The sequence below is a fragment of the Anser anser genome, assembly GCF_964211835.1.
Source record: "Anser anser genome assembly, chromosome: 21".
Lineage (NCBI taxonomy): Eukaryota > Metazoa > Chordata > Aves > Anseriformes > Anatidae > Anser > Anser anser.
In genome coordinates, this window is record NC_139742.1 from 3,072,931 (window position 1) to 3,091,416 (window position 18,486).

Here is an 18,486-nt window from a genome sequence, read left to right on the forward strand (position 1 = left end):
TCTCAGAGGAAGGCTTGACGGAGGATGGCAGACCGTGCTGAGCATTATATTTTTAGGTGACATCGAAGCACAGTTGTGATTTGAAGAAGCTGAAATCATGGCTGGCATTCTGCACTGAGCTGGACGAGACCTGTGCTCCCCTCGCCCCAGAGAGGGGTTAACTTCTTCCTCCTAGACTGCGCCTTCAGAGCAGGTGGATTTTGACCTAAATCAAGCCGAAAAACAACAACAAGAACAATAGCCTGCGACTTTCCACACTTTGCAATTTCCCTTCTCCAAATTGGATTTTTATTGCGAGGCAGGAGCCCGCCTGCGCCCCGGCGGTGGCGAGGAGCAGGGGCTGCGAGCGACCGTGGTTGCAAACACCAGCTCCTCTCTTACTGTCAAAAAATGGCAGGTCAGTGTGCGTCTGTAAACAATGCAGTTATGAAATGGCAGCGCCAGGCCGAGCTGAGCATGCTCGGGAGCTGCCTGTAGGGGGAGGTGAGCCGAGAAAGATGATCTAATTCAGTGCAATTCTTGGGATTGAAGGAAAAGACCAGGCTCCACTCTTAATGACAGAGCAGAAAAAAAGCCCCACGAAGGACGAAGCCCGTAGGCCATGGAGGCGAGGTGGTGAGGAGCTGCCACCTCTAGGACTTCGGGTGCTGGGCAGCGCTGCGTGCCTTTCTCACCCTCCAGGAGAGTAAAGTCTTGGTGAGGTTTTGCTGTAGCTATTAGAGGGACAGGCCCTAGGGTGCAACTTTTGTGTTGTTTTTTGCCTTTTTTTCCTCTCCCTGTCTGCTTTCCCGGCTCGCAGGCGTCGCTGTGGCTGCAGGTGGCACGGAAGAGGTGGTGTGTGCGGGGTGAGGGCCTTCCCAAGGAAGTGCCTGGGCTGGGGCCACCTCCTTCGGCTCCGGCCTGGAGCAGGAGCCCCTTCGCCCGGCATCCCCGGGCCGGGCAGGGGCGAGGGAGCTGCTCCTCTGGCTGCGGTGGTTTGGGGGAGGGAGGAAGAGGAGCGTGGAGGCCGAAGAGGTGCCTGGGTGCTGTTGATGGGGTGATTGCTGCGCCCCAGTGTGCCAGGGTGCTGCAGACTGCTCGTTCCAGGCTCTTCTTGGTGCTATGGTTTCATCCTTGCTGAGCCTTCCTGGCGACTTGGTGTTTCTGAAATGGCTGGTTTGCTTCTGCTAGAGAGGACGAGGAATCTTTGGCTCCGTTTTAGGGTTCCCTGCTCCCCCTCCCTGGTGCTAAGAGAAGGCAGGCGGCAGCTGTACTTCTTGCTAACCTCAGCCGGTGGAAGGAGGAGATGCCTTTGTCTGCTCTGGATTTACACTTGTCTGCACATACAAGTCGTACTGGTTTTAACTCTACTGGGACACAGTTAGATGGGCGCAACGCTTCCCAGCATGGAAGCAGCGAGACGGCGGCGCTGCGGCCACGCCAGAGCTGCTGCCCTGCTCGTGGCCTCGCTGCTGCAGGAGTTCCGTGGAGCTCGGGCTCTGCAAACCCCCCTGCCAGAAGCCTGAGCACCACTGTGGGCTGCCTTGTGCGATACGAGGTCCTGTTGCCTTTCATGCAAGTGTCTCCTTGTTCCCAGCTTTTGCATGCAGGGACTTGCGCCTCGTTTCTACCCTTCCCCCTGTCTGGGGAGTTGATTTGCGCGGCTGGAGTAGGAGGGAGCCATGGGGGCAGAGAAGGAAATGTTTCTGTCCTTTTAGGAAGAGCCTGGACGGGAGGGATTCGGGAGACAAAAGAACTGCAGGTCTTGTTTGATGTAGGGACAAACTTCGGGCTGAGAGGAGTGCTTGTTGTGAGCTGCAGATAAAATTCCATGTTCACATGATTGCACGAGGCTTATAAGGAAGTGGCCTTAACCTAGAAAAGGAGCTTTGAGACTGGTGACTGCTTTGTAGGCCAGGTACATTGGCGTTACGTTTCCTTCCTTCTCCAAATCAAATGCTTCTCCTGCTGCTTCTAACGACGGGCCTGTGGTCAGCGTCCCCCACCAGCGGTGATCCCAGACCTTGCCCATGCGCGGCAGGACCTGAGTGGTGCTGGAGTCTGAAATCGGCCATCTCCTCCTGCCTACAAGAGGAACGCTGCCTTTCCACGAGTGTTTTCTTAATCAGTGCCTCCCCTATAACTAGCTACAAAACGCTCGCCTTCTCTTTAAGGCAAAGGTTACTATGAGCAAGTTGGGTTTGTTGGTTTTCTTTCGGGAGGGAAAAACGAGAGTGAACGGGGATGTGCTGCTGCTGGAGTTGCATCATTTCTCGGGAGCTTTGCCTCCCTTTCGGCCACAGTGCGTTCTGCAGACCTCGCCGCCACCGTGCTGGGGGTGAAATCCTGCCCCGTGGCTGGCGGGTGGGAGCTGGCGGGGTCTGTGGCTCGTGGGGACCCGTGTGCTGGCGGCGTCACCCCTGGGGGGTCGGTGTCCCCTGGGTGCCGGCCTCTTGGTCTGGGGCTTGCAGGCCCCAGGGCTTGCAGGGTCGGCGCCGTCCCTCTCGCCCGGCGTGTTGGTGCTCCCGCACGCGGCTCTGTGCGGCGGAGCTGGAGCGGGGTCGCTCGTCCTGCTGGCAGCCCGCTCTCAGGGCGACCTGCATTAACTGCCTGTCTCAGATCAGAACAACGTTGCTGCGAAGTTTCGGGTTCCTAGAAGGTTGGTTTTTAAGGGGGGAAAAAAAAAAAAAAGAGGGACTCTGGTGAAGGTGGACATCTTAGCACATCCACCTCCGCTCCTTCCCGGTGTGCTGTCAGGGAGCGCTGGGTCACGATGCAGCTAGCTGCTCTCTTGGGCTTGGTAAGCTGCGGTGTGCTGGGGCTGTGCTGTGCATGTTTTGTCTTTGCCTGTAAAACCTGCTCGGACCCTTGCGAAGGGCACGCGGATGGCTGCTGAAAATGCCAAGGAGGAGGCTGAGATGAGAAGGCTCTTTCTGTGCTTCCCAGCTCTGCCCTTTTTGTTGTTGTTTTTTGTTTTAAAGGCACCAGCGTCGTTTGTAGTTGCCTGCCTGGGAGCGCTGCAGACCCTTTCCTTGGTCTGACCTCTCTTCCATCCCCTCCAAAGACCTCGTGGAGGAAGGGGAGCCTTATTTTTTGCAAGCAGAGCTGGAGAGGAAAGACTAAAAACAGCGCTTGCTTCTCTGCTTGGGTCCTCATGGCTTCTAAAGCCCTTTCAAACACCTTTCTTAAGACGCAGCCATTTTTCTTTCCTTCAAAACCTACAAATAAAAGGTCGTGGTGGGGGGAATAACGCTTCGTTGGTCATGGCACGTAACCTTTGGGGAGGCTCTCCAGTGGCTGGAGGTTAACAATCAGCCCGGGGTCAGCTGGGGAATGGAGGCAGCCGGCTGCAGGAAAAGGGGGGAAAAAAAATAAATAATAAAAAAAGGAGAGCGCGAGACTTTTATTGTGAAGCAGCCCGAGCTTGGCAGTTGGCTTTTGTTGGGACTGCTGCAAGAGCCGACACTTCTGGCGGGGAGGGTGGGTATAGGATTTCCCTGCCAATCAGGAGCCGACGGATTGGGCCATGGGGTGTGAGCAGAAGGGGAAGTTTGCTCTGAATTTAAGGGGGGAAAAGCAAGCCACCCAAACATGGAGGTATTGACACTTGCAGCGAAGTTGCTGCTGACTCGGCTGGGTGGAGCCGTGGGCCGGTGGGAATGGATGGGCAGCCCTGCCGTGGGCCGGTGGGCGGCGGGCACCCATGGGTGCTGCCTACCGCCCGCCGTGGGTGATGGAGCACGGGTGGGAGAGCGCCTGGCCTCGGGGAAGAGGCTTCGAGGGCTTTGCAGTGGTTTTCTGTAGTCTCCTTTTGATGAGAGTGCTTCCAAATCCACAGCCATCTTTTTTTTTTTATTGGCCTAATTTTCTTTTCTTTTTTTTTTTCCTGCCTCCGCGCAGGGCTGCGAAGGCGCAGTGGCGGTGTGCGCCGCGCTGCTGGGTTTTCATTTGATCCAGAGCGGTGCCTGGAGGTTGCAAAGCTGCTGCTGGCCGGGGCCGCTTGGCTGCGGCTCTGCCCTACAAGAGCCCCTTGGAAGCCACCTCGGGTGGCCTTGCCTTGGCACCGAGCTCTTTTACTCCGACGTGAAGAAGCGATGGCTTCTCCCTGGCGCCTCTCGGCGCTGGGAACGCTGCTTCGAGAGCTCCGGCCGGGGTCCGGGGCGGCTCCGTGCTCCTCTTCACTGCAGAGAGGAGGGAGCGTGTTCCTTAGCTGCCGAGGGCTGCTCCGCTCCGGGGTTCCTGCAGCGGCTTCTCTTCAGGCCTCGTGGTCTGAGCAGCGGCAACGTCCCCGTGGGAGGGAGAGCGTGAATCCTGTGTGGAGCGGGGATGCTGCTTGGAAAACAAAGATTCGGATGGATGAGAACGGCCTGCTGGAAATCCCGAGGCTTTCAGTAGGAGTCAGTCCAACAGCGGGGATGCCCAGACCTCTCTTTGTCGTAACAAAGGCCGGGGAGGCCGGCTGCTCCCCGTGACATGAGCTGAGGCTCCGTCTTTCTGGCCAGGGCCGGGTGCTTGTGCCCACGGGTGAGCTGCGGGTCTGAGCTCCCGACAGCGCTGCGGCCTGTCACAGCTCCCCACGTTGCTCTAGCACCAGGGTAAATCCAGCAGGGAAACGGAGTTGTTCCCAGTTTACAAGAAGTCTGGGCGGAGGAGAGGAAGGATTTACTTGTCGATGCTCGCAGCAAGGACGCGTGTCACCGGCTTAGCAAAGAACGGCTGACCTGTGCCCAAGCGCGAGGCTGTGCTTCCGTGGCCGGTTCTCGGTGGAAGCTGTTGGAAGCGTGCTTTGTGTCAGGCTGCCCGATCCTTTGGCTGAGCCGAGGTTTCAAATGCTCACACCCTGAGCTTGCTTTTTGTCTCTCTGTTAAAGCCTGAAGGCCGCGTGCTTGTTGCCCGAGCTCCTCCTGCCGTGGCCACATGCGGTGTTAGCCCCGGTGCCGGCCGCCCACAGCTTCCTGCTCGCGAGAGGAGCAATCCTTCGGGGTGCCAGCTCCGTGCACCCCGCGGGTGCCCTCAGCTCCCCTTGCAGGGCTCTCGCTGCCCGCCCCGGGATCCCCCTGGCGAGGAGCCCGTGCTGCAGCGCGGCCGGCCCCTGAGCTCACGCGCAGGCCAAAATCACGCGCTGGCTCCTGCCGGCGGCCCCGAGGCCTGTGCCCCCGGTAGCTTCAAGCAGCGAGTGGTGCTGGGGAAGGGCTCGCTGCAGAGCCCGCTTTGCCTGGCGGTGCTTTGGAGGCCGATGGGCCTTCGTGCGTATTTCTTATCTCCTGCTTGCTTTGTGGGAGATGGGCAGGCTCGTTGGTTTTGTTGTTGTTGTTTTTTCCCCCCTTTATCGCTCAGCGCGCCTTAAACCTTTTGATTTGCATGGCTGCAGGCACCATCTGCTCTCCGCGCCGGCCTGCGACAGTTGGCTTGACCGGGGGCTTATTCTCCTCCTGCGCCGCACGCAGCGAGCCCTTGGCGGCCTCACCCGGCCCCGGGGCTGGCACCGCGCCTTCCCCGGGCTCCTCTGCTGAACCAGAGAGCTGCGGCAAAGGACCCCTTCTTGTCTGTGTTTTGTTTTGTTTTATTTAATACCTTTTTCCTTTGTTTCGGTGGCTTTTTTGTCTGGTCACCCCCCCCCCCCCCCCCAAGAAAAAGGCGACAGGAGAGGTATTAGGGCTGCAAACCTGATCCAGCAACGCGACGCCAGGCGTGTGAAAGGCGGAGGAGAGAGCAGCTGTTCCCTTTCCACACAAAAAGAGAAGGGGGGAAAAAAAAGAAAAATTGCTTTCTATGGAATTAAAAAACGAGCTCGTGAGCTTTAATAAACATGGATGTAGGAATGACGAGTTAGGTGTAGCTCGCTGGCGGCTTGCACTTTGTAAGTTACGTGTGGACGAACCACGGAGAGCAGAGGTACAGGCGCGTACTTTGGCCCGCTGGTGGATAGATGGTGCGCAGTGAGAAACGCGGTCCCTCTGCCTCCTCCCCCCCACGACCGAAGCGGTCTGGGGGAGTGAGGGTCACTTCCTCGGGATGCCGTTTGCGACCTTCTCAGCGTACAGACACGCTGGGCTGGGTTCCCGGACCCTTTGCGTTCAGAACTGCCTGGCTGCCTCTTACCCGGGGACCCGAAGTCTCGGCCGAGTGCGGGTCCGGCCCCGCTGCCCCTGGGGCGGGCTGGGCTCGGCTGGGACAGGCCTTCCAGCCCTTTATCTGTGACCTGCGCCTTGGCAGTTTCCTGGCAGCGTTATTTGGCAGAATGAGGTTTGCCCATGCTATAAACAGGATATGTCCATGACCGTGTGTTGGTTTAAACGCAGCGTGTGTATGGGCACGGAGCTAAACCTCGAAATCTCTTTTTCTCCCCCATCCCTTCTCTCCCCACCCTTAGCGAACAGTGCTGAATAAGGGAGAGACAAGGAAAGACGCCTGCATGAAGACTGAGCTGCTGAAAGACATCACCAACAACAAGGAGGAAGGTGAGCACCTGCCTGGGCGGGGGGCCAGACCTCAGCCTGGCTCCGGGGGTCGGCACGTGGCGAGCTGGGAACGAGAGCTGGGGCTCGGCGATGCGCTCTGTGCCCCAGGGGTCTCGGATGTGCTCTCACGGAAAGAGTGGCTCTGTTCTCCTCCTGTGTTACCCTGAGCAGGGCTTTTCCCTGGCGGATGCAAAGTTGCTTTGCAGTCCATCCATCTCCACCCACCTACGGACGTATATCTGATTTTCACTTCTGCTTTGGTGTGGCTGTGAAACGCAAAGGAGGCTTGAGTTGCTTTGAACCTCCTCTGTGTGGCTGGTTTTAACTGAACTCTGAGCCACACGGTGACCTAGCCCTTCTCCTCTCTATTAACCTTAACTTTCTGTTTTCCTTTGAGTTTCTCTGTTGCTCCAGAGGCACCAGTCGCTGCAGGATGGCTGGTGGGGGGAGACTCTCGGCACCTCGTGCCCTTGAGGGTTGCTTCGTGGCTTCTGCGTTGTCTCTGCTTGCTTTTACTTTGCAGGCTGCAGTGCATGTGTTAGTTTGGTGAAGTCTTTCCTATGTGGCTGTGTGTGAGAGGCGCACACACAGATCTGAGGGCTTAATAAATGTCAATGGGATTAGGGAGAAATGAAACACACAACCCTTTTATCTTTTTTCCCCCCTTTTCATGGCTCCGTTGTTCCTTGAGTATCTACTTCTCATTGATCTGTAGGGATTTGGTGTTATTTTTGTTCTCCTCTCCGTAAGAGAACACTAGAATAGCACTGGACTGACCCCATCAAAATACCCAGCCTTAGCTAGAAACAAAGTTTTGTACTTATTTTAGACCCGTGTGAGTACAGCATTGCCTTTTTGTTCTCTTCTGTCCAGCATAATGTTTTGTCAAGTTGCTCTGGTTAGAAAGTAAAGCTCAGAACAAGCAGAATATTGAATGCTCTGTCAGATGTGGCCACGGTGTTTGCGTATTAACTGGAAGCACGTGAGAGTTGCTGCTGACGCCAGCCACGCGTGGACCTCTGATCTGGGAAGACCAGAAATGAAGTCTGAGATGTCGGTGTGGGGGTGCGTTGCTCTGGCCAGAGACTCGAGCTTTGATCCCTTGCCTTGCTTGGCTCAGGAGCATCACGCGAGTTTATTTAGCTCTAGGATGATCTCAAGGTAAGTGTCAAGAGTCCAGGGAGGTGAAAAAGCAGGATGAGGGTTGGAATAGAGAAACTTTATGCCTTGTATGTCTTGACCGATTTTGACTAAAAGCAAATGACTCTGTGTGAAAAAGAAGCTGAGACCCCTCCCTGTGCAGGAGCAGTCCTGAGACTCCACAAGGTGCTCAACTTTCAGGCGCTTCAGCTTGCTGTACGGTTCTGTTACCAGGACAGAAAGGGTCCTAAATTCTGAACTGCGTAGTTTCCATTCTTGTGGTAACAGTCGGATTGTGTCCTTTTTCTTCCCAAACATACCACATGTGTAAAAGACAATGGTTTGCTTGGTCACTGCGCTGTACGCATTGTTCTTAGCTGACCTTCGTTAACCAGCTGTGATCATCATAGGGGTTCAATCAGCCAACGGTCCGAAAGCCCGCTAGTAACAGCGTTCAGCGTTTGCATGGGAATTTACATTTCGGAGCGTGATGTGAACGTGAAGTCATTACAGCAGACTTGCAAGTTGGAACGAAACGTTTTCTTTGAGCCCAGTTTCCGAACTGCGGGATGGAAGCAGTTGGTGGAGATGGGCTGTGCGGACTGGATGAGGACCCCCCCGCCTGAGATTTGTCTTTTAAACTTCTCTCTCCTCTGCAGAGGAGGATGCCTGGAACTGGGCATCCCCACAAGGCTACTGGTGCTTCCGGGTCCTGGTTTAGGCTGAGCAGATCAATTTTTGTTTGCTAGGAACTGTCGCCTGTAACACGAAGCTAGATCTCTCCTGGGTTTTGTTCCCTTTGGGAAAATTCCCTTGGCAGGCTATCTGTGGATATTGAATCTGAGATCTAAAACTTCCAGAGGCTGGAACTTGCAGACCCAAAGGCTGACTGAAGGTGCTGGTTGGGTTAAAGATTTAGTGTGAATCGCTGTGTTTAACCCCCTTTTTACTCTCCCTTGACTCAGAACGGTACCGATACTGAGGTTGGTATCAGATCCCCATTCGAACTGTGGCAGCATGTGTCTCAGCTCTGCTACTGCCACACCAAATATTTTTTGTGTGTGTGTTACACATCTGCATGCAAAGTTCTGTTCTCTCCGTGCCAGGGAATTCAGGTAGCTTGCAACTTTAAATGAGATTTAGCAGCCTGCCCCACAAGCAAGGCACGTTGGCCCTGCTGCAGCAGCGCCTGCAGCTGCCAGCCCAAACCCTTCGGTGGCTTTATGATTCTGCGAGCTGCTGTCTGGCACCGCCACTGTCCCTGAAGGTCTTCTCTTGCAGGGAAGGCTCCAGCTCTTGTGCAGCGATAGCTGAACTGCCCAGTTTGCAGTCGGGCGTTGTGAGGCCCTGTGCCCCCTATCTCGGCCACCCTCGGCGTGCCAGCCTGCCTTTTGGGGTGGCTGGGACGTGGCTGCACGGAAACGAGCCCTCGGGGGGTGCTTGGGGAGCAGCCTGGAGGTCGGGGCTCCGGGGGGGAGCTGGAGCTGGGATGCAGTCGTGGTGTTTCCTTCTTTGTTCCTCAAGGGAAAGGTATTGCAGCAATGCGCCGTTGCTGTCAGCTGGCACGTCCTCTGCTAGCCTCATCCTGGCACTGATGAAGAGAAGTAATTGAACTATAAATTTAACATACATCTGTAGGAACGAGATCTTCAGGTGTTCTTGGTGCTTTAATTTCCGATTCTGGGATTGATTCCCAGCCTGTGTAAAGCTCAGGTTAAGCTGCTCATTAGGCTTAATGTCTCCTTCTGTGTAAAATTGCTCAATGCGGATAGGAAAAAAAGCTGTGGATGAGACTGCGTTTTGACATCCGTGGGGAAACATTGCAGTTTGGTTTTATGTGTGGGTAAAAGTTTAGGTCTCTCTTCCCCTTTGACAGGCAAAAGGGGCAGGGGGTTGGAAGAGATGAGCGGAAACGGTTTTATTAGACTGTACTGTATGTAGTCTGACTCAGAAACTAGTTAAAGAGAGGTTTCCTGAAAGAATTGCAAGGGATTTCAGTTCTCCTGAAGTCTGTAGCTCCCATCTCCGTGGCGCGTCTTGCTGGAGTTTTCAAGGCCAACTGCTCCTTTTACTCCTCAGCCCCAGAGGTGGGAAGCCCCACTCCAGCCGCAGCAGGGCGAGCAGGGAGGGAGGGCAGCCGGTAACGAAGTTCTCCATTACGCTCAGCCTTTCCCAGACTTCACCCGAGGCAGCTGCTTACAAGAGCAGCGCTGCTGGATGAGACATGCACAGTCACTTTGCTCTCAAATAAACTTAAAACTGCTTTTAGAGAACATCAGGGTTTTAAATTCCTGGAGGGGCCGTTTCTCTTTCTTCTTTTTTTTTTTTTCCTCTCCCTCTTACTGCAGATAGGAAGCTGCCGAGGGTGAGGAACGTGCTGCTCTCCACTGAGCCGCTGCAACCTTTGCATTCCCAGGTGTAGAGATGGCTGCTCTAAAAGGAGGAAAAGAATAATCTCCTTGCCTTGACCTGCTCAGCACTGGGATTCCCTGCTGAGACCGGCAGCCAGGAGTGCAGATAAAACAAAACGATGCTCATTAGACACTCGACGTGTTCACCCAAGCCCTGACAGCCCGTCAGGTGCTCGCCGTGCTCGGGTCTGCAGCTGTGGGGAGCGGGAGCGCTGCGATCACCGGGCATGGCCAGGTTGGGGCCTCGCGGCCCCATGACACTGTGGACCCCATCCCAGAGCAAAGGAACAAATTAATTTCATGCAGGACGTTAAACAGCCTTCAGTCCACCAGTATTCGTGGGTGGCTCATCGGCAAGAACCTGAATCCCACTTGTTCAACCTGTGTAAGCTCAGTGTGGAGCATGTAACAGCAGAAGACATTTTTTTGCTGTTGTTTTTCCCTGTTTTGGCTATTGGTAGGTCGTGCAGGAGATGGGAGGCGGGCTCCCACAGGTGCCTGTGTACTCCAGGACAGTAGGAGGGGTGGCACTTGCATCATGGAAATACAAAGCCAAGCTCTCAGATGGATGTCATCTGCTTGCACAGATGTAAACAGGGGGAAAAAAAACACCAGACCATCAATAACTCACTCCAGAGAGGAACTTTGGCCTGAAACTTATAATTCTCTTCATTTCTTGGCTTCAAAACACTCAGCTTTTTGGCTTGAATGACAGAGGTGGGGTTTTCCTTTCCAATGGAGCACAGGATCTCAGTCTCTCATTTCTTACTGGTCTGTACTGTTTCAGCTCGCATCTCTTCGGCAACCTTTTTATTTCAGCTGGGCTTTTCTCTGCTTCACAATTTTGTTTCGCTTTGAGAAGGAAGGGGCGGGAGGAACTGCAACCCAAGGAGCAAGCAGGTGTGTTTCTCGCTTTTGAAAGTTTTTTCCAGCAGGACAGTTGGATATCGGATAAATGCCTGTGCTATCTGTGGTGTTTTAAAGGTGACCTGCAAGTGCTTAGGATAAAAATCTGTGAAATGTGTGTGTTATAAACATAAATGTTTGCAGTACTCACCTATCACCTACTCACTGTTGCCTACTGGAGTTCCAAATCATGAGTTTTCGTTTAAGTCCTGCCTGTGCTTCGCTCAGCGTGGCACTGCCCCTGCAACACCTGAAGGCTGCCCTGCCCTCCTTCCACTGTGAGCACGCAAGAAGCGTTGGAAATACCTCGCCGGATGTGAGCAGCCGTGTGTCTCGCCTCCACCGGTGCTCAGTACCAAGATGCTCAGGAAAATGTGTTAAAGTTCCAGATCAGATAATTTTGCATTCACTTGTAGGATCTTTTTTCTTTTCCCCTCAAACCTAGCAATGACTGCCGTTTGGCTTGGAGTAACGCTCATAACACTTGCATATTTTTCTTGTTTTGTCTCACTGAGCAGAGATATGAGTTTAAAAAAACATATTTAAGACTTTTATTTTTTTTTTGGAGGGTTCTGAGGTTACTACAGAGCTTTGAGCCGGTCACCTGGCTGCTTGCACAGGGTAAGTTTCTGGTGGGTACCAGTCCCCTGCTGTACCTGCAGTGGTGATTCGGTTCCCTCCGGCTGCCGGTGGCCGAGCATCTGTCCTGCTGTGCTCGAGGGCAGGCGCTGGCACCGTCCGGGGCAGGACAGGAGCCAAGCCTGGCTCTGCTGGATGGACGGATGGCAGGCGAAGGCAGCGGAGAGGAGTCTGGGCTGGGATTTCAGAGATGGGTTTCGTTTTGCCTAATTCAGGTATTTTTATTTTACCGTTCTAATTCTGAACTAGTCCACCTCATTTCTGCCTACACGTGGTAGATGCATCCAGGCGGTGATTTACCCGAGGACAGATGTCTACGGTTAAGTCAGACCGTGCTGTCTGAGCTTTCTTCTCTCTGTTGGTGGCAATGGTGGCTTAGTGGCACCCCCCTTTTGAGATCTTTTAGACATCTCAGTTTAGATGAAATGTCCTCGGCCTATCTGTCTTAGCCTCTCCTCTCCTTTCTGAAGATTCTGCTCTCTTCATCGGAGTCTTAATTTAATTTTGAGTAGCTGTGTTTGATATTGAGAAGAAAGCTTCAGATGGAAGCTGCTGCAAAGGGTCTGTGTGAGCCTGTGGAGGTGGGAGGGTGTGAACTCCTCATTGCTCTCAATGAGCTGTTAATTCAGAGTGCCCATTTAAATATATTACTGATTATTCTTTGCTTGTGGAATTGCAGGGGTCATATATCTGCATACTTCTCTAAGCCTTGAATTCCTTCTGTTACTAAAAGGTAGCTAACTCCTAGAAGGTGCACATTGACTGAACTTTGCTTCAGCTTGGTATCAGCTTCTGACACCTCACGGGTGAGCGCGTGGCCGAACAGGTCAACCTCTGGGAGTGTTACCAGTCCCACACCTTGCTGATTTAAAATGAATTGGGAATGCTTGTATCGGGGTGCAGGGGGCATTGTAGACAATGTGACTGGCTTTTACTGCTGAATATGGCATGGGGTGTGCATAAGGCATCTCTGGAGATACCAGGATGCTTCTAGAAACGGAGGTTACACATCTGGGGAAATGGGCTGTGTCTTTCTATCTTCAGTTTTGATTAAAGAACGAAGAAGGAGTTGGAGAGAGAGGAGAATACAGATGAAATGTAGTCTTGGTCTGTTTAGAACAAAATGAGTGTGGTCAAGTTGTAAAGTTTTAGAGAAGTAATTGATTTTAGGGTTTTATTCACTTGCATTCCCAGCATGAGCAGAAAAGGCTTCAGTTGAAGCCTTCATTTCAAGAAAAACTTGTGATTGACCCATGGAACTCATTGCCATGAGGTATATTTGACAACAAGATTTTAGCAGGTTTGCAATTAAACCTTTTTTTGGAAAATGAGAAAAGGGGAGATGAAAAGGTCTCGTAAGGAACGAGCATTTCTTCGGCTGCATGGTGCTGTTGAAGATGTCCTGTAGGCTTTTATCCAGCATTTATCCCAGGTGAGATTCCTGCCCTCTGTAGTTCGTGTTCCCATCCCCTTCTGTAGGCCCCCGTTCAGCAGAAATGTAAATACAAGTTGAATTACGTCTGTTCGGCAGCGCCTGCAGACGTGCGCTGCTGGAAGCGCGTGCCCAAGACTTGCTGGCCGTGGTCAGATGTGCGAACGCGCCTGGGGAGCCGAGGCCGGAGCCCCAGGCTCCTTGTGTCCCTGTCACCACACGGCTGCTCTGGCTGTGTGGCCTGACTGGGTTACCACATATTAATTAGCAACGTAGCTCCTGACGAGCCGGTTGTTAGTGGGGGTGGCTGTAGGCCGATGCCCGGGTGAGGCCCTGGGTTGATCTCCTGGAGGCCGGCCCAGGCTGGTGGGCTCACCGAGCTGGGCACCATGCGGGCTCAGTCTGTCGGAAACAGCGTTACCCTGAAGTAACCAAGTCATGAAATTGTTTCAGTGCAGCCAGAACAGGGAGCAGGAGGAAGGGGCCGACCTTCCCCAGCCCAGCAGCCGCAGGACGGGCCTGCCCGAGGCCTGTGGTAGCTGCCGCTGCCGTGCGGCCGGCGTGGCTGGCCTGGGCTGGGGCTGGAGGCGGTGTGGCCTTGCTTTGCCCTGCGGTCCTTTACGGCAGGGCAGCGCGTGTGCGCGGTCCTCTTAAACCATGCCGATACCGCTGCCAACTGCTGTCAAGTTCTCCGCTTCTGTGCGGCTTTAGGGATGGTGAAATTTCATGTCTTTGTTTTGTCAAGTTTCTAGTAATGCAGATTTGGAGGTGTGGTGTCTGTTTGTAGAGATTTATGGCACTGCCACAGTCAGATTGCGTTTTGGACACTTACTAAGAGTGTGAGGGGTAAGCTGTATGTGGGATTTTAATTTTAGCCTCATGGATTCATAAAGTCCGTTACGCTTTCAGGGGTAATGCAGTTATTCTTTTCCCTAGGGCAGTGCTCTAATTTACCTTGTTTTGGTTGCCTTCCTGGCAGGTAGAGCAATTTTAGCGCTCTGCTTATTCTGTTTATCAAATGCTCAGCCACTGAAGTTGTTTGACTGTTCTGGTGGGAGTGCACAGCCTTTGAATCAACAAATACTGAAGGCCTCACTCGGCCAGGTGCCTGCTGCTGAGCACTAGAAACCTCCAGCTGTGATTAGGGAGCCCATTTTTTGCTTTGTTTTGGTGCTGACTTTGCTGAAAGAATTGTTTAAATGGCACTAGCGTGGTCTTCTAAAGACACTCGATACAGGATGAGAAATAAGGGTTGAAAGAGTAGGTGCACAACTGTTTGCTGCCCCTGCCCAAGATTTCTCAAATAGACAAATAACAGTGAAAGAACACATAGTAGCACTTTACCTTCTCCTAATCAGAGTCGTCGCTACCCAAAGCAAACCCTTGTGCGCCTTATCAGAGCTTTCAGTACACAGAAGGTGGTCTGGGAGCCGTGAGACGGCAGCGGACAGGGCTGCTGGCTTGGAGTCGTGCTTGGAGAGCCACTGAATTCCTGCGTGCCGGAGGGGTTGTGCCCCTGCTCTCTTCAGAGCTCACCCAGCTCTGCCTTGCAGCGCCCATGTGGGAGATGACGGCAGCCTGGCTGGGTTTGGTGGGGAACGGTCTGCGTAGCACAAGCGTCCCCTCAGCACACATTGCCCACATTGAACCTCAGGGAGGAGCTACCAAACATTGTCAGGCTTCGAAGACACCTTACAATAAGGTGTTTAGTGCCCAAAACAAGGGGCAGAGTTTTACAAGGCAGGGGCGAGGCCGTCTCCACTTAATCTGTGGTTAGGGTGAGGCTGGGCAGGTCAAGGGCTGAAGGAGGTCATGGAGACCCACCTGGGCCAGCTCTGAGCGCCTGGCTGCAGTTCGGTGTTGGCTGTGCTTTGAGCTGGAGGTCGGATTGGATGGTCTGAGTGTATTGACTGAGTCAAGGCTCTGAAGCTGATGTTGGAAATGTTTGTCTTCAAGTCCCAGATGAGCGTCTAAAAGCAGGTTTGGGGACTAATATAGTAGTTTCAGGTACTAGAATGCATTGGTTTTAGAGGTGACATCTGTGGGTGCTGTTTGTACAGGAATTGGTATCAAAACAGATCTTTGAGGTCAACCGAAGAGTAAGAAAATGAACTGAATGGATGCTTTTAAAAGGGAAAAGTGGAAGCAGTGGTGCAGTGCTGCTGCTCTGCACTCCCCCAGCCCTGCTGGTGTTTGCCTTGATCTGCCCGTACACTCGGAGGCAGGCAGCAAAGTCTGGCACAGCGTGGCTTCAAACCAGGAGCCCAGGAATGTCGGGTTTGACATCCCAAGATCCAGAATCTGGGCTCCTCTTCATGCTTCAGCCTTGCGTAGGGTATTTGCCAGATCAGCAGAGATGTTCAGGATATTGACCTGCGTGAGTGTTTGGGCTTCAAGAGCAGCGTGGAGTGAGATGCTGATACCAGCTTGCTGGTCTGGTGTGCAGAGCTGGCCTTCGGTTTGCCTTCTGGGCTCTGCTATGGGCTAAAATAACTTTGATTCGAGCTGGCTGTAAATCAGTCCTGCCTGCTCTGACAGCCCACCCGGACAAAGCTCTAGCTGGTGGTACTTCTGATGCTTTTCATAACTGTCTGGCCTCTGGAAGGAAAACAGTACGAGGAATTCCTAACAGCAGGTTGATTTAATCATTTTGCTGAACATGCCAGTGAATTGTTATCATCCCTGGTTGCCTGGGGAGCTGCTAGTTTGTCATGCTGGAAACCTTTCTGCAAGTACATGGTGTTCATACTTGGATTCTGTCAGCTCGGGCCTGAAATCTGGTGGGACAAAAGTATTGGAGGGGGAGCATGGGAATATTTGGAAGGGAGAAAAAAAACCTCTTTGCACGGACACTCCAGTTTTATCTGCGAGCGAGCTTTTAATCTGTGAAGACCTTGCTACATTTTAATCATGTAATTGTTTTAGGCTAGAATTGCATTTAACGTGCTTCACCCCTGTGTTTAATCCGGCTGTTGCCTCTGAAATGACACTGGGAGTCCTGCTCCTGTGCTGCTGCTTCCTGTGAAAGAGTGGTTTTGGGTGGGCAATGGTGCCTGCAGAGCTGTGTCTGCGAGGCAGTTATTCCCTGTGGCCCCTGAGCTGTGCCTGTGCCACAGAAGCGTCCCCGACCAGCTCCACCGGCAGGCCTTCCTTGTGTCAGTCTGGTACTGTGAAGAGCCTTGCCAGAGATGTGAGCGCAAGATCGGGCAGCGTTTTGTTTGACGTGTGAGGTGTTGACATACGGTCCAATAAATGTAGTTATTAGAAAAGCTAAAGATAATATTTACCTTGAAAAATCCATAGTTGGGAATAGAGGGCTACATCAGCAGCTGAGGCAAGTGAGATTGAGTGCCCTGCTTTCAGCTGAGCTGCCCCACTTTTCCCCACCTGAGGATCCAGCCAGGCCAGTCAGGTAGGTAAGTAGGCATCCTGAAAGGATATATGTAGCAGGCGGTGGTTTGGGGAGCCGTTTCCTCTCTGTTAGCCGCTCGAAGTGTGTTTCGATGACCCTTGTGACCCTTTTCTTTCTCCTCCCTTCTCCTTACCCTCCCTCTTTCTCCAGGGTTCAATGCCATGGCTGCAGATGAAAGTGCTACAGAAAAGCAAGTGGGGGAACCAAAAATGGCTGTAGACGGTGAAACCAACGGTTCCTGTGAGCACAGCGAAGCTGGTAGCCACCCAAACCCAGCAAAAAACACTCAGGACAATACGAAAGTGAGCCAGCAGGACTCTAGTACTAAATTAAATAGGATAGCAGAAAATGGCATTTCGGAACGAGATGGTGAGACTGGGAAGCAAAACCATATGAAAGCTAATGACTTCACGCAGACTTCTGTAACAGGGAGCAATGGATATATCCTAACCAAGCAGATGGCACAGGAGCAACCTCTAAGGACTACCAGCACCTTTGCTTCTCTCACCGGCCATGCTGCAAAAACCCTTCCAGGAGGAGCAAGCAAAGGGAGGACTGTGGGCACCTTTTCTCAGATGCAAGCCACGATGCCAGCCAAGCTTGGGGAGGGCAGTAAGGACATGGATGCTAAAAAAGCCACCGCTGCTAACACTGAAGTCAAGGTCCACAGAGCACGGAAGACAATGCCTAAACCCACCCCTAGCCTGGTAATGTATACGCCCAGAAGTCAGCGCTGCTGCTGCGATCGGTCTTGGCTTTCTCTGAGCGCGTGAGAGGGATACCTTGCTGCATGGGAGCGCGTGTGATTCCGAGGTGTCCCACTGAGAGGATTGATTTTTTTTTTATTCTTTTTATTTTTCTATTTTTATTTTTTCTCTTCCTGCAGAGAGACAGAGGTGTTAAAATAGTCACATGGCCACAATCAGCTCTCTTCCCCATTGTGTTGCTAAATATATAATTGATCAATTACCTTCTCCAGCAGATCTATGAGAGACACTAAATGGCCTTTCTCTCTTGGCTGTATTGCTCATCAGCCGTTTGCTGAAATCCAGAGCTGCTTGTGAAGCAAATTAGATTTTTTGTAAGTTTGACCCAAAGGAAATTAAGCATAGCGTGTTAACTTGAGGCTTCTCCTAAGCTTGGAAGCTGTCAAGAAGCTGATATGTTAGGCAACTTGATTGCATTGCTTATCATTAAAGTAGTAAACCAGATGATGTTTTCTCCCTCCGTATGTGTTGCCTACAGTAACGCACCTTGTCAGAAACCTTCCCTCCACAACCCTTGGGGGTGGATTTACCATCACTTAATAAAAGAGACATCTGTCTGTTGTTTAGGAGGCAAAAGGAGATTTGAAGTCATCTGGTGCCTGCAAGTAATAGTGGGGGTGAGCAGAAATGGGCCTTCGTTTGTCGTAAACATTGGCCAAGTTGTTCTTTTTTTGGCCGAAGGTAGGGAGGTAGGGAATAGATGCTGGGAACAAGCAGATCTCTACTGCGAGCACTTGGTCTCCAGCCCTGTGACACTTTATATTTAGCTCCGATGAGCTAGATCCTTCCATCATGCTGTGTCTAACGATGGAGAGAGACCATCATGTACCTAGGTCAAGGAGAGGATTGCTGCGAGCCCTTCTTGGCAGCCTGAGGGGCGCCCAGAAATAAATGGGAAGCTGCTGCAGCTCTGTAAAAGCGGCTGTAACGGGTTGCTGTTAGCTACGAGCATCTTGTGGACAAGCAAAAGGCAAATTATCCTCAGATGTCACCCACATGTTGCAGCACAGCAGTAGTACGATGTAAAGGTCTCAAGAGCTGTGAATCACTGTGGTCTGGAGCAGGGGAAGGGGGAACAACAACAAAAAAAAAAGGTTGGTGGCACCTAGCCAGACACAGATGGAGAAAGGTGCCCTCGGCTGCCGCACCACCTGGGACTCCGGAAGCAGGTGGGAGTCCAAAGAGCACATCGAGCCTGCAAACCTCGTGGGCACGCAGCCTCGAGAGCAGGGCAGAAACCACGCCTGCCATGATTTCCCAACCATTCTCCCAAACCGCTAATTTCCCCTCTGACTTCCCCTGATTGCATTTGAATTCTCTCGCTCGCGCGCCCCTGCTG

General features: G+C 52.7%; 1 protein-coding gene across 14 annotated transcripts in view; it reads left to right on the plus strand.

Annotated features, from left to right (window-relative positions):
- EHMT1 (euchromatic histone lysine methyltransferase 1) overlaps positions 1-18,486 on the plus strand; it is a 115,841-nt gene that overhangs the window by 47,425 nt on the left and 49,930 nt on the right. For 10 of the 14 annotated variants that reach the window (XM_083806890.1, XM_083806886.1, XM_083806883.1 and 7 more), the window contains 2 exons: positions 6,353-6,440; positions 16,531-17,087. In XM_083806890.1, coding sequence (XP_083663016.1) covers positions 6,353-6,440; positions 16,531-17,087 — 645 coding nt within the window. Of the gene's footprint in view, positions 1-376; positions 398-452; positions 697-3,386; positions 3,577-6,352; positions 6,441-7,313; positions 7,602-16,530; positions 17,088-18,486 lie in introns of those variants that run through there. The other 4 variants (XM_083806884.1, XM_083806894.1, XM_083806892.1 and 1 more) reach the window with 4 other exon arrangements.